Below are 16576 nucleotides of genomic sequence, written 5' to 3'. Positions count from 1 at the left end.
AAACGGAGCCTCTGGAGTGCTACCAAACTAAACAAACTCATTTTCGCATAACTAAAAAGTCTCTGTTAACAGTCCTTAACACCTCTTTAATTTACCTTCTCATTTACATCTGCTGAACACTGTGGAGTAGCGCTTCTCCACTGGTGCTTTGTGACCCAAAAATGGGTCACAGCTCTGCACAGAAAGGAAAAAACAATGGTAAATGCTCATTATAAAATGCAGCTAACCATACAAGCGTACACAGATTATGTTGTTAATATCAATGGCTGTACATCTACACCGGGTGTTCAGTTTTGAAAATGTATTAATCCCTTGGTAGCGGCTTGCCAGATTCGCCTAGCCCTTGACCAACTGCTTAAACCAAATTTATCTCAATGTCATTTTCTTTTACCTTAAGGGCAAACCCAAACCAGATGTAGATGACCCCAGAAAAGTATTTTTTAAACATGTGCATTTAAAAAAAAACTGAGGCTTGTTTTACCTAGATGAATTTGTGCATCTCTTTAGTTGAGCTCCACAAATGACAGCATTTTGCCATTTATATGTATCCCCAAAAGCCAGATGTTTCTCCCTTCCTGTAAAACGGACACACTCAGCCGAGACAGTCTTGATTATGCCGTGTACCCAACTGAAACTGTAAGATTAACAAATCTGGTGCATATCTGCCCTAGGGATGCACTTTCCTTCTCTTCCTTGCTTTGTTTCTTTCTTTTCTTTTTATGGAAAAGCTTCTTTTTGATATTTTCCAGTGGATCGTTTTCAATCACTTTACTGAACTTGTTTTATTAGGCTTGTTTAATGATTGTGCTATAAACATTTATCTCCAAATCCATTTTTATTGTTACATGGATAAACAGTTACGCTGTCTGAAGAAATGGGGTCAACATATTATATATAGTTTATAATAATTGTAGGTGCTTCGTCATTAAGTAAGGGATCTTACTCTTTCTGTGCAGGTGCTGGTTTGGGAAGCGGGCCGGCATTTACACTGATTATATTTACCAGGGTCCCATGATCCTGGTCCTGCTGGTGAGTCAGCACAGTCTTGATTCATGTCCAATTACACACATTTTTTTATGAGATTTGGTGTGTACAAGTAAATTAGCATTTTTATTTGTTTGGTGCTTCCTCTTTCGCATGAGTCTTAGTATGTCTTCCATGATTTATGTGTGTAATTTCATATTAATGATCATTTATAATTGCCATTATAGTGTGTAAAATTGAGTGCCTTTTCTCTGTATCTCTCTCTCCATCTCTAGATTAATTTCATTTTTCTCTTCAACATTGTGAGGATCCTGATGACTAAACTGAGGGCCTCCACTACCTCAGAGACCATTCAGTACAGGTGAGATAGATTATTCAGCACAGACAGATCCCAAAAGAAAGGTTTTGCTCAGAGGTTGCTCATTGTAGGTCTACGGGAGACTTCATGCAGAAACATAAAATGCCCCTGCCACATAGGTTTTAATTTATTAAACATTTTAGCTAATTAAACTAGGCTGTTACCTACCAAATGAGTTTAGTAGTACTCTTAGCAATATACACTACCATTCAAAAGTTGGAGCTCGGTAAGATGATTTTTTTCAGTTTTTGAAAGAAGTCTCTTATGCTCACCAAGCTGCACTTAGCATTTATTTGATCAAAAATAGAGTAAAACAGAAAATATTGTGAATTACATTATTATGATTTAAAATCTGTTTTCGTTTGGAATATATTTAAAGATGTAATTTATTCCTGTGATGGCAAAGCAGAGTTTTCAGCATCACTACTCCAGTCTTCAGTGTCACATGATCCTTCAGAAATCATTCTAATATGCTGATCTCGTGATCTGATGCTCAGGGAAAATGTCTTATTGTCGGCAATGTTAAAAAAAGTTGTGCTGCTTAATATTTTTGTGGAAACCATGATCCTTTATGATCCTTCGAAGAATAGAAAGTTCAAAAGAACAGCATTACTATAGTTGGCTTTTGATCAATTTAACACGTCCTTGATGAGTAAAAGATGACACCAAACATGGTACTGTATTTTACGAAGCCAAAATTCTGGATAATTTCTATCAAAATGAGTGTAGAAAATGTTACCTCAGAAGCTTATCTTAAACTTCTTATGTGAAATAATAATGAATACAAAAGGATATGACAACTGCTGACATAAGAATTTAGAGCTAGAATATTAATCTGGAAAGCATAACTCTATTGTGTAAGCAAATGTTGCAGTGTTGAGCTGCTCGGAGGCTCAGACTAACAGAGCAGTTTTAATAGGTACACAGTGTTTACACTATATGGGTAAAATGGCTTACATCTAGTTGCCTCTGCATATTAAAATGTGATATTTTAACATCCAAAACATTGCACGCTGTGATTTGGCTTTCCTGTTGGGTAGATGGGGGATGAGCAGACTGAGATACTGAATTTAGTCATGTTTTGTGTCTGTTCTGAGTTCTGTAACTTTATAATAAGCTTTAGTTGCTGTGCAAAACTGTTGTGTGAAAAAGAGAGGAAGGGATTGATGGATGATTGATGTGTTGAGTCTCTCTCTCTCTCTCTCTCTCTCTCTCTCTCTCTCTCTCTCTCTCTCTCTCTCTCTCTCTCTCTCTCTCTCTCTCTCTGTGTGTGTGTGTGTGATACTCATATTCCCTTCAGCTATGACTAATGCCATTTACAGTCACAGTCAGTCGCCCATAGCAAATGCAATACATACTGATTAAACCAAATTCATCTCAATGTCATAGCGTTGAACTCTTTGTATATTAGCAACTGTAGAGTTACTCTGTGTATCATTATTCAGACACCACTTGGCTAAAAATATTATAGTAATATCTTATGTAGAATACATTGCTAAATTTGTGTTAAATTTAAAAATATTTGTCAATCAAATGGAAACCAGGGTCCAGTTGCATCCTCTATTTTAAGTCTTAAAGTCCCTGTGAACCGGAAGTTGCAAACGACTTTTCTCCAGTGTTGTGACGTATTTCCAAGTGAAAGGGAATATTGAACCGAGGGCAGGGTTTATTTTAGCGCTCCTCCTCTCCATCTCTGCTCATAGCAGACTAATGGTTTGAGGGGAGTGGTTAAGCGTTTTCATTCCAAGCCGTCAAACTGAATTTTGACGAAAAGGAACGCCATTCCAGACCGGAAGTAACTTTTCAGATTTTGATTAAAGATTACCAAGGCACACTATTTTTTTCTGTCTATTAACCTGCATGGATTAATTGTTCAACACTCAGTGAAGGCTTAACTGATTAAAACTGTACTGTGAAAGATTTTACATTTCAAATTTCTGACAACTCAGGGAAGGGTTAACTGGTCAAAACTGTAGTGTATTTTCTTTTTAAATCAGAAGAGTTAAGCCTGTTTTATGCTTCTGCGTCGGGTTGTGTTGCATCGCGGTGCATTTCACCGCGAGAACGCTAGGGGGGCGGTATCACAGCCCTTGTGGTCTGCGTCGCCTCGAAGCGTAGTTAAAATTTTTTGGAGGTGCACGTCGAGCTACGGCGGAGGGGGCGGAGAGGGGTTCGCGTCGACGCAGAAGGGTCTGCGGGGGTACGCCGTCGATTCGACGCAGAAGCATAAAAAGGCCTTTAGGCTCTCAGAAATGGGTTAACTGACCAAACATTTACTGTGAAAGATTTCACAAATCAGAATAGTAAAGTTACAGACTCAGGGAATGGTTAACTGACCAAAAATGTATTGTTGAAATATTTCACAAATCACAAATAGGCCTCATTTTAACGATCTGAAACGCAAGTGTCAAAGTGCAAAGCGCAAGTAACTTTGTGGGCGGATCTCGGCGCTGTTGCTATTTTCCCGGCGGGATAAATGACTCTTGCGCCCGACGCAAATCTAAAAGGGGTTGGTCTGAAGTAGCTTCATTATTCATAAGTGTGGTTTGGGCGTAACGTGAAATAAACCAATCAGAGCGTCCTCTCACATTCCCTTAAAGAGCCGGCGCGCTTGTTCCATGGCGGATCGCTATTATAACGGCGGGTTTGCCGGCGCACGCCAGGAGCGGTTCACAGCCGAGGAGACCGACGTTCTCGTCAGGGCCGTAAAATACAGAGAAGTGACATTGGGGATGATGGGAGAAACCCACCCAAATTAGCTTCGGTTAAACAGGCGTATAATTTGGGTAGTAAATGTGTAGCCTAATCTAGATTTTTTTTTATCTAGATAGTTAATCCCTCGTGTGTTAATATTTTTCCTTGTAATAATGTATGATTTGCAAAAATGAAAACATCTGCATCTGCATCTGTTTATATTAGAGAATCAAAGTGGATGCGCGTTAACATTATGGCCAAGCACGCGCCCTTAAAATACCATATCACTAACGCGCAACGTGCCACTGTCTTTAGACTGTTTTTTTCCTGGTCAATGGCGCAATTGCTTTCTAAAACTGGAAAATAGCACCATGGAAGTTTTGCGCCGGAACACGCCTTCTCTTTGCGCTGAACCGCCCCCGCGAACGCAAGTTCATTTCCTAATTTAACAACGTGCGTCTGTGGAGGGAAAAGTCCGCTGTGCGCGGGTGCAAAATAGGAATGAACCCCTAAAAGGTTCTATACAAAACCCAAGAAAGGGTTCTTTCTTGTTATTATAGAACCTTTTTAGCATAAAAGGTTCTTTGGAGTTGAGTCAAGAACCCTATGGTTCTATATAGAACCCCAATGAACCCTTTTTTTCTAAGAGTGTAGAACCTTTTAGGGGTTCCAAATACGAAGCGCCTATAGAACCTTTTAAGGTTCTATATAGAACCTTTTCTTCTAAGAGTAACATGACCCGACTAGTTGACCATTTTTAAAATTATAAGCTGATTTATCTAATGGCATGGAGCGCTATTCATTGGCACAGCCTGTTTTTTCATTATTACACAAGAAAAAGAGCAGTGAGAAACACTGAAATGCAATAAAATGTGATTATGAAAGTTTTCAGAAATCCGGCTCAATCTAAAACAAGTGATTTATTGATTTATGTTTATTGGAAATAGATGTTAAAAATGAAGAATGCCTATTTTTCACAGTCCTGACTAGCGGACTAACTGTACCAAGGGGTTTACAAACAAGTGCTTTGTTGTGAAAAATAAAATAAAAAATTGAGCAGGTCAAGATGACACTGGTTTCAGTCTTCTAAGTGTATGCATTATAAAATTAATAGTCAAAAAAATGCAGACTGGAGGATTCACAAATCATGAATAACGACAGGCAATATTAATGTACAACTATGACAGCACACGACGGATTTATAGCCAAAATAAATCTGAATATCAGCATCTCGTTGCTGAGAAATATAATGTGGCATGTAGTTTCAGTAATGAAGTTATAAAGTCGCGGGCAGCATTGAAAACAGGTTTCTGTACTCCTGAATGTTTCTGTGTGTGCTGCACGGTCTATGATCTCTGTGAAAGCGAATGATGTCATAGCTTTATGGATACAGGCTCCAATCCAACCCATATGCACTTGTATACCCTGCATACCCACACAATATTGTAAGCGGGTTGAAAATCGGAGAAGTTACACTGTAAATGTAAATGCTGGAATTAAGATTAGATTACACTAGACTTATTTCCTCTAAAGCCGACCTTTAAAACATTAAAGCTGTGTCTATTTTTTAGCACAACGTTCTGGAAACCTGTTTGAAATGGTTGTTATGCTATGTTTTATTATTTTATTAAGTCAAGTCATATTCATTTACATAGAGCCTTTAACAATTTAGATTGTTTCAAAGTAGAGTAATAAATGGATAATTTAAGGTAACAGAGATTGTTTTGGCTTCATAGCGGTTCTTGAATAAAGATATTTTCCAGCTAAAGTTAATTTTGATTGATTCACTTCCGTCGCAAAGATCATTAGTTATTGAATTACACACAGCTAAGACGACATCGTTCTCTCTACACAGACTTTAAACGGGAACCTGTGAGAAACCATATGAGCAAAAAATCTGAATTTGGTCACATTTCACTGATAGACAGTCTAAACGAGGCCTAACTGCACTTTTTAGGTTAACACAAACAACGATAAAAAGTGAGGAGTTAAGAGTCTGACATTGCTATTTGTGTGTGTTTTTTTTTTTTTTTGGGGGGGGGGGGGGGGGGGGTTGGGTAAGTTGTGTCAAAAGGGAGGCCCACTGTCTTAGACTTTGAAAACCCCTGATTTAAACCATGCTAGTGCAATTCCACTAATGCATTAACAACATAATGTTCGAGTCTATTTAAAAGAATGATGTGGTCAATAGTGTCAAACGCAGCACTAAGATCGAGTAACACTAATAGAGAGCTACAACCACGATCGGATGATAAGAGCAAATCATTTGTGACTCTAACGAGAGCTGTCTCGGTACTATGGTACGGTCTAAATCGGGACTGAAAATCTGAAAAAGACTGAAATTAACACTAGTAGGGCAGAAATTATTGCCGTTTCTAATATTGCAATATCTGAAGAAATTACAATTATTTATACATCTGGTTTCCATATTCTCATCTCTACTTCTCTGAATCTCACAGGAAAGCAGTAAAAGCCACACTGGTTCTTCTGCCCCTGCTGGGTATCACATACATGCTGTTCTTCGTCAACCCTGGCGAGGATGAGATCTCACAGATTGTCTTCATATACTTCAACTCTTTCCTTGAGTCCTTTCAGGTAAACAAGCACAGTTTTGACCCATACTAATTGTGATAAAACAGATCTGAATCTGAACTCAGAGGTGGAAATTCTGAGAATGAATTGTACCCACTAATAAGAGTTCTTTATTTCCACAAAAACAAAAGTGCTGAGTTAATTAATAAGTCACTAATCATCCTAATTTGCATTGAACATAATGACAATGACAGAATCTAAATATACGGCTCAGTGCTATTTAAGTGGATTTAGCTCTTGGTTAAACTGGATTGCAGGTGCTTAATGAATAAGATGCAGGTTTTGTGCTGAAACATCACATGCTGGAGTGGTGCAGCTCTTGCTAATCACTAAATGCAATCAGGTCAAACCAATTGCACAGCTAAATGTTTTATAATGTTTCGTTTTCTATGAAGTCTCGCCCACGTGTTCGGAAATCGTCATTCCATTTCCTTGTGGTGCATTTCTCACATCAATCCACAGTTGACCATGTCACCCGAAGCACACAAGGTCAACTCTATCCCCTGTTTTGCACCATTTGCTTCCTGGTGTGACCCGGGGGTCTCTCATGAATGTTGAAGCCATGTTTTCCACAGATTCATCTGGCCCCACATCTGTCCAAGTCCTCATGGGATTCATAATTCATCTGTGCAGAAAATTGAATGTTAGGGTAGACAAACATGCTGAACGGTTTATTAATCTGAAACACGCTGAAACGGATCTTATGCTGAAAAGTATCTTAATAAAATAACTATTTTGAAAATTAAGATTTGAGGAGGTCCTTTATTTTAGGTATTTGCCTGGAGGCAACATTTTGACAATTGGAAGAAATGAATCAAAAACAGAATTTTATATTATCACATTTCACAGACTAAAAGTGACTCAAACCTTATTTAATGTTAAAAACAGCAAATGTTGATAAAATACTAAAAAGATAATTTAATAATGGATTTAAAAAAAACAAGTTCTAGAATGAAACTCTAGATGGCGCTGGCTGATTTGGTAGCCATCTCTTCATCATTTACATAGCGCAGCTGATTGGTTGCTGTTACTGACAACTACTAAATGTTTTATAACTACCTGAATTACAGTAAGAATACCTGTCAATAAAGCATTTGTTAACACACTGGGTAACTATTACTATATGTCTAAATAATAAGATGTTAACTATTTTTAACTGAGCCTTTAAATCTCCTTTGTAAGAGCTTTACGGGGCATAAATAATCCTCACATTTAATGAGCTCGCAAAAATAGTGAACAACTTATTATTTAGACGTATAGTAATGGTTACTCGGTAGTTACAAAACATTGTAGATGTCAGTAAATGTACATTTAAATAGTTTAATCATTTACTTACACTTAAAAGTTCTTATGAACCACTGACGACTCCTAAATAACAGAAATTTATAATTTCAAAATTTAATTTATCCATGAATTTTGGCTTTTTGTTGTGTTTGATGTTTATTTGTGTTTTTTTAATGTGATTATGTAATTTACACATATTTTCAATTTACCTCTTGAAGTTTATGTAAGGATTTTGTTTTTGTTTTTAACATCAGCTATTTTACAAACTCATGTTTTGTTAATGTAACTCAGTCACCAGCAGCAATACAATTATTTTAGAATCGATTAATTTAGGATTGACTGCTAATATTTTAGGCAAGGTGGAAATTATTCTTAATTGTTCCATTACGCATTGAATATCCTATTTAACTTGAGACAATATGTGAGATAAAATGGGTTGTGAATGGTGACTTTGAAATAGTTGTATGTGAAATTTGAGTGTTACTTAGAAAAGTTTTTTTCTTATAAAGTGTAAATGTCTCTCGTTCTCTTTACAGGGCTTCTTTGTGTCAGTGTTCTACTGCTTTTTGAACAGTGAGGTAAGAAAGCTCTTTTCCCGATCTTCTGTTTACAGCCTTTTTTGCACAAATGTGCTCTCTGCTTTTGACTCGTAGTTCTACAACAGCGATGGGTCTCTTTGAAGTGCAAAGCAAACAGTCTAGGTAATTCGGGTAATTCAGATCTCCTCAGCCATGGCAGCCCGATGAGACCTGGCCAAAAAAAGAATCACATCGAGACCCTCTCCGTTGACCCAAAACCAACCTTTTGGCAGTCAATAACTATAAAAACCTACTCCGCTCATAAAATATGAATTCCTGTGAAGTCTAAATTTGGCTTGTATTACATGCCCTTTGAAAAAAAAAACTGTAAACCTTTGGGAATTTCCAGCCAAAATATCACTCTTAAGCGTTGTGCCCAGATTTCAAACGTAAGCACATATTACGCATCATGTTGTCCCCCTAAGTAAAGGGATCCAGGATCGGATCCGTCTGTGCTGTTTTGTTTGTCATTTTAAGTTCAAGGGAAGCAGAAAAGTGTGGGGCTTGATCTGAGGTCACCCTGAATCACAGATAGATATCAGAATACACGAGCAAAGCAGAGAGTACAGTGTTGCTTAAAGTCAAAGTGATAACATTGATCTGTTCCCGGTACATATGAAAGGGACACCGCAATGTCAGATCCATGACCTCCAAAAAAAAATACATTCATTGGTGTTATGAACCTTGAGAAGATGCCTTTGGCTCCAATGTGTCTACGCAAACATGTTCAGAACTAAAAGGCCTGTGGTACTGAATTACAGCTACAATAATAAACACTTGCCACAAGTTTTTTGAAAGTCAAAATGATCTGGCTTGGAAGTGCAACAAAGCACTTGTTTTAATTTGTTCACTTTCTCTCAATTTGTTGCATTGCAGTTTATTAAGGTTAAAACTATTTAAAAGGATAGTTTATTGTCGTTTACTATCGTTACAGATTTTTAACAAAATGTAAAAGAAAATTGCATGGAATAAAAATGGATGATTATTCACATGTTAAGACTCAAGTATCAGAACATGAGGCATACAAATAACACATGAGAATTAAGTTTGAGAATAGCTTTAATAGCTTGGCTTTAGAATACTGTTAATAAATAACTACACAGGAACAAATGAGTATCACATTATTTACACTCTAGTAACTACCATTAACTAACAAAAACTCTGATAAAAGATTTAGCAAGTAATAGTGCTTAGTCGAATGTGGTAGGTAACTACTATTTTTTCATAGCTGAAAACTACTAAGAATTACTATAAACAGGTTCATAATGAATGTGAAAAATGCATAATGATTAATTAATTCTGAAGTGAAGATCGTGGGAACCCACTTGTAATAACTCAAGTATTTATACCAAATCCTTCAGAAGCAATTGCTAATTATTTGGATCAGTATTCTAAAGTGAAAAGCATGATTAGTAATGACTGAAATCATTGTAAACTTTTGAGTTTTTTTTTTTGTATTAATGGCTCATGTTACTACTACATCCTTCTTGTACATGTACTTGGGAGAGCAGAGTTTGTTTATCGTGCTAAAAGAAAAAAAGAATGTCAGGGATTATTTTCAGCAAACGCTCTGAAAGCTGTATTTGAAACCTTGCTTTAAGTGTCAGCAGTCACTGGCCCAAGGGGGTTTATGGTTTTACAGAAAAACAGAAAAAGAGAGAGTCAAGCTCTTAGCGCAAAGTAAGAAGTTTATTTTCTAGAGGTTTTTTTGATTGCTTGGCAGGAGTTTGACCTCCTTGATCTTCTGAACCCCCCACTTGGCACCCACCACAGAAGTTAATTACATACAGCACCAGAGCTTTACTGTTCACTTCTGATCAACTGTGGAGACTGACCTTTGACCCTCACAGGCATGGGCAACTGGTCATGCTGTGCCACGGGCTGCCAGCAACTATTTCATGCCCATTCAAACCAAGTTTGAGGCAAATTAGCACCTTGAATGCAGAATAAATATTTTAAGAATAAAAAATTCAGTTTACTAGTGATCTCAGACTTTTGTACTCCACTAAATTGTATATATATATATATATATATATATATATACACACACACACACACACACACACACACACAAGTCTAATCAATATAAAATCCTTCAGCTCCTGAGCATGAATAACAGTGACTTGAATTATAAACATGTTTGGAAGTTTTTCATGTTTTTCTGCTTCAGCTGCTTGTGAAGTGTTTACTGGTTTAAATTCCAGTGCAGGCAGCATAGTTGACATATGCTTTGGTGACCACGAATCAAAACCTTCGTAGCAACCGGCGTGGAAGCTGCTATCTATTGTGCATTGGAGCGCAATCAGATATTTGACCGTCGGCCGTTTCGAAGACAGGCCCCCTAAGAAGTATATTAAATGAGGTGGAGACAGAGAGGTTTAAATGTTTACTCTGACATCCATCTCATTGATTTTTGAAGAGAGGGGCCTTTTACAGTACTCGGACTCGTCTTTCTGAAAGCCAACACATTGATTCAGTAAAGCCTCCCCCCTCCGAATTACTGCCTAAAGGGGTCTGATTTTTCTCATACGCTTGGTTCGACCACCTGCTTCTGGTTACCTCGCCTGTATTTAAACTGTATTTGGCATTTTAGTTGTCAAAGGACTATACCAATTTCAACCTTTTCTGACAGCACAGCACAGGCCCACTGAAGTGCTTTGAAACATGCACCTTGTATGATGTGTTTACACAATTTCCACTGAAACAGGAAGCTATTGAATGGCTCCTCCGCCTTTTCAAATAGCTAATAGCGTTTAGTTTACCTCACAGACAGCAAGTCGTACTTGACAGCACCGTGAAAACGAATCCGAGCGCTGATACGTTGGATTTAATAGTAACGTTAGAGGTGTGAATAAATTCTAGCCATTTAATTCTGAAAACGTAATAAAACTTGAGCGTTTGAGCAACCAAAAATATCCAACCCATGTTGCTCCGTGACGTGACAACGGTAGTGATGTCCAGTTCGTGAATGAATCGTTCTTTCGAACCGATTCTTTTTTTGTGCACTAGTCGAACCAGTTCACCAAATCGAACTGAATCGTTCAAAACAGAGTCACCGCTGATCCAATTTTCTACAGTTACTCTCTTTTGGACGTGTCTGACAGTCACTCCGACTTGAACACATCACATCATAACAATAGTTTATAAGTATCATAACAATAGTATATGTTACTCCAGTAAACTCCAGTTGACAGCTGATGGAACTGATGAGCATGAGCAGCTGACACTGAGCATGCGTTTACTACCGAATGTACAGTCAGGTATAGCCATGGTCGCTTTGGCCAGGTGGTATTTAAAGCATTCAGATTTTAGAGAGCATTTGATTGGACAGAAGATATGATTAAAAGCTGAAGCTGACGTCATAAAAATTGCTGAACAATTTTACCGGAAATGAATGTAAGTTTTGAATGCTTATATCTCGTAAATACGAATTTTATCATTGTTTTGGAACACAGCGGCTTATTTATAATATTAAGGCTAACATATTCATCCTAAGAGCTAAAAAAACCTTAAATTATTATTTCAGGGGGCCTTTAAGGAAATGTCACAGGTTTGGTTGCTAGGGAGAGGGTTCCCTGGTTGCTACTACGCTGAGTATGCAAACGATGCAGGGTTTCATTGCTGGCATATATCACACTGGTGTGATTTAAATGTTAATTATTTGATGATCTGATAGTTTTTGGGCTGGGAGCAGACCTTTTCTGCTAACCTTTGACCAGTCCTGATCCAAATCCAGATCTGGGGTCGTATTCACAAAATATCTTATGACTAAAAGTAGCTCCTAACTTGCCCAATTTTGGAGAAAATCTTAAAATTAATGGGCGTGTCAGTTCAAATTTTTAGGACTTCTACTCCTACACTCCTACACAACTCCTCAGCCAGCTTGACCTACAATCCCCGAACTCCAGGGGCCCAAGCTGTAACAAAACCTGGGACATGGAGGCACACACTTCCTGAAACACTTGCTCGAGTGTTAATAGATGATGATCGCCTTTAAAGTGCTAATCCAAGCAAACATTTCCAGAAGACAAAGCTGATGACAGATTACAGGCACCCTCTTATACTCACGGGCACTCCGGTAATGACGTCATGGACTGTCGCCGGCCAGTAAAATTGTTATAAACATTATAATAAATATATTTATTACCGCCTTCTTTCTCACTCACCCACTTTTTCTCTCTATTAGCTGTAAATTAAACCTCTTTTCTCTGGCGTATATGCTCCTCACACACACACACACACACACAGATACGCAGGTTCACATGTTTATTTCCTCTTTACCTGTCACACACATACACCCTCCCACGTATATATCACATATACATATACACCGGTTCTCGCTCATTCTCACTCATACGTGGGAAAGTCAGAATACACTGTAAGTCATTATTAGTCTTGTTAATATTACTCTTCACAATGAAGATGAGTTATATAGTGGTGTGGTATTCGTGTACTTAACAATCCCACACATTGGATCTCAATATAACTCCTCTTCATTACGGAGTAATATATATATATTTATTTTTTACGTGTTTTCATTAAATCTTTTTAAACAAAGGTAAAAGTTACAATTTTATTTATTTTTATTAAAAATTTGGATGAATTTATATTTAAATATAAGAATATTGGTCTGTCTATTTAAACTTGTCACTTCTCTCTCCTGTTATTTTAAAGCATAGTAGGATATCTGAAAAGGTTAATGTAATGCAAATTCTAGCTCTGTTATGACGAGCAGTAGCATGACAGGTGACAGGCTTGACAGAAAATACATCCTGCTCTTTGTTGCCATGTTTGACAAATGAATGACAGAACTATACATTTGTCACAGGTGACTATATAAAGCGCACGAAGATGAAGAATGCAAGGAAATTGTCTTTTAAATTCAATAATCCACACGATACAGGGCAGAAACACAGGGTAACACATCCACTACATAAAAACAAGACCAGACCAAGAACTGAATGAAACAGAGTATATATGCACATACTAAATTAGGTAATTAATGAACGACAGGTGAACGGAATGATTAGTCAAACTAGAGTCAAATTAGAGGGCACACAGGCAAACAGGAACAGGGCTAAAATACAAAGAGACTAAGCCAAAATAGAACATAAATGTGACAACATTAGTGTAATTCATCAATTAGGCCGAATGACTTTAGTCACTTAATTTTTTTTGTTCACATCACATATTCATAACTTGTCTGACCATTTTTGTGTCATTTGCATGGAATTTGACTTGATATTCAGAGCTTTTTGAGAAAAAAAACCCAGCAACACTAACCCTAACTGTGCCTCCTGTAGCTATATCAGGGATTTAGTTGTGTTTTTAGTGTAATTAATGTTTACTAAGTTTAATGCAGCCACAATTATTTATATTCTTGCGAGAGAGAGAGAGAGAGAGAGAGAAGTGTTTGTGCGTGTTTGACAGATCAATGCTCTTTTATGTGAATTATATAATTTGATAATTATGTAATTTAAATGTTATTTCCCTCATATATGGCATTAGCTACATTTTGTTACTAACTTGCAGTGAAACTTTTTTTATCTATAGTTGAGCTACATTCAATTATTAATATTATTAGTAAAGTGTCTTTTTTTTTTTTTTTTGTCTGTCCGTAGGTTCGCTCAGCCGTTCGTAAACGGTGGCATCGCTGGCAGGACAAGCACTCCATTCGGGCGCGGGTAGCGCGGGCCATGTCTATTCCCACCTCTCCAACGCGGGTCAGTTTCCACAGCATCAAGCAGTCGTCGGCCGTCTGACCTTACAGAAGCGAAGCGCCCGTCCCCGTTTCTTCAGCTTCCGCTCTTTCTGTCCTCAGCTAATCATCCATGTCCTCTGCAAAACCCAGGGATAACAGCTATGGGCCAAACAGGGTATGATCCTCAGCTGAAATATAGATGAAGGGTGGAAATATACAAACAATGAGGTCCACCTGCCGAACACAGAGAAGAAGAATCTGTTTCAGAAACAGATTAGAGCATCGTTGGTCTCAGACAATGCTAGGAGACAGTGGAAGGAACCTGATAAACACACACAAAGGTTGATAAAGAGTGTATTTATTCAATAGCTAAAGTTATATGCCACATTATCTCCTCCTGATCTGCGTTCCTATCTTCTCTGATTGGAGACCTCAGTTTATTCCTAACTTGTTTCCAGAACTGTCAGTGTAGGATAATATTGCATTTACACTACATGGCTAAAAGTAGTGTGATTGTGAGCCAGACCTGTGTTTGAATGGGAGTAAATCCCTTCATCCATATTCCAACATCTATTGGAAAACCTAGAAGACTGGAAGCTGTGAGGGGGGATAAACCTTTTAATGCCAACAGTTTTGGGATTATTTGGGACAATTAAGGCAAGCGAGCACATTCCCACTCTTATATAAAAAAAGGTTAAATGGGGTTATAAATAGATTAGATTAAATGAATAGATTAAAGAAACCTTTATGCCAAAATGACTCTAAGGAGAAATGTCTTAAACTATTCCATAATACTTGTATGTAAAAGTATGTTGACGAGCTGCTTAATTAATACAATTGTATTACAATGAAAACAAAATTAATTAAAACGAACCCCTAAAATGTTCTATATATCAAGCACCTGACAGAACCCTTATAGAACCTTTTAAGAGTGTGAACTTTTGGTCATATAGTGTATTAGTTTTAGGTTTTGGGAGTATATTGGAATTGGAAAACGAACTGAATATTTGACAGATTTCAATGTGAACTTTCATTATTGTTATTGAATCTTTGACTCGATACTTTGGAGATAAATGTATGGAGTTTTCTCCAGTTTGTGACCCTAATGCTTTTTCTCACTCTTCACTCTCTGCTCTACACGTTGCTGCAGCTAGTGATAGTTTCCTCTGATTCTCATACATTTCTGTGAGCTAAGTCATTCAACATGGACGCTTTTTGCAATGAAATTATGAGTACATATATTGCTGCATATATCATGCAGTGCAAGTGCGAAAACTGTAAACAATTTTTACCAAGACAAAAGGTACGCGTTTATGCTCTCTAAGCCCGTTTGCATCCTGGGACTCAAGGATATTTCTAAACCCCAGGGAGAAAGAGGAAGGAAGCTCACAGAAAAGAGAACAACATCATGAAAGACTCTGACGCCTGCTAAAGTAGAAGACGGCACGCTCTGATGCTATACACTTAACACAATCTTTTAAATAAGAGGTTTATCTCAGAACAAAGAAAGGATTTTGATTTTATCCTACATTTGGAGCCCCAGCCAAGCAGGCAATTGAATGTATTTCAATTAATCACTCCAGCTCTCATTTCATATAAATTCCTAGTTATCATGCAGGCTTACGAGATGCTCATAGTACTAAACACTTGGGAAATTGGATTCTGGAGACTCTTTCAAAAAAAGACTAATTCTAATCACACATGACTGGAAGTTGTTATTGTTATTGCAATAGGCAACAAGGTTATAGGCATAACTGAACATTTTACTCACCCTCATGTTGTTCCAAACCGGTTTGACCTGTATTGTTTAACATGTACTCTTTTTTTTTTTTTTTTTTTTTTTTTACTTTTATTCTGTAAGAATGCATTAAATTGATCAATAGTAAAAGACAGACCAAAATTTGTCAATTCACCAAAGGATCCTGATTTTTTTTTTTTTTTTTTTTACACATCACATAAACTGTTTAAATTGTTTTTTGAGCCCCAAATCAGCATTTTTGAAGGATCATGTGACACTGACCTGTTATTAACATTCAGTTTTGCCATCATAGGAATAAATTACATTTTATACAGGTGAAACTCGAAAAATTAGAATATCGTGCAAAAGTTCATTTATTTCAGTAATTCAACTTCAAATGTGAAACTAATATATTATATAGACTCATTACATGCAAAGTGAGATATTTCAAGCGTTTATTTGTTATAATTTTGATGATCATGGCTTACAGCTATGAAAACCTTTTCACAATATTCAAATTTTTAATTTGGGGTTTTTATAAGCTGCAAGCCATAATCATCAAAATTATAACAAATAAAGGCTTGAAATATCTCACTTTGCATGTAATGAGTCTATATAAACTTTCACCTTTTAAGTTGAATTACTGA

The 16576-nt window shown here is 37.1% G+C and overlaps 1 protein-coding gene across 1 annotated transcript in view; it reads left to right on the top strand.

Annotated features, from left to right (window-relative positions):
* Nucleotides 1–15867, top strand: part of crhr1 (corticotropin releasing hormone receptor 1) — a 121693-nt gene extending 105826 nt beyond the window's left edge. Inside the window, exons 10-14 of the mRNA XM_079635457.1 lie at nucleotides 957–1029; nucleotides 1260–1345; nucleotides 6496–6631; nucleotides 8449–8490; nucleotides 14112–15867. Of these exons, the coding sequence (XP_079491583.1) occupies nucleotides 957–1029; nucleotides 1260–1345; nucleotides 6496–6631; nucleotides 8449–8490; nucleotides 14112–14252 (478 nt within the window). The 3' untranslated portion in view covers nucleotides 14253–15867. The remainder of the gene's footprint in view (nucleotides 1–956; nucleotides 1030–1259; nucleotides 1346–6495; nucleotides 6632–8448; nucleotides 8491–14111) is intronic.
* Nucleotides 15868–16576: the final 709 nt, after the last annotated feature.

The sequence above is a fragment of the Phoxinus phoxinus genome (genome assembly GCF_949152265.1).
Source record: "Phoxinus phoxinus genome assembly, chromosome: 1".
In the NCBI taxonomy this organism is placed as follows: domain Eukaryota; kingdom Metazoa; phylum Chordata; class Actinopteri; order Cypriniformes; family Leuciscidae; genus Phoxinus; species Phoxinus phoxinus.
This window is presented reverse-complemented; position numbering and strand designations above follow the sequence as displayed.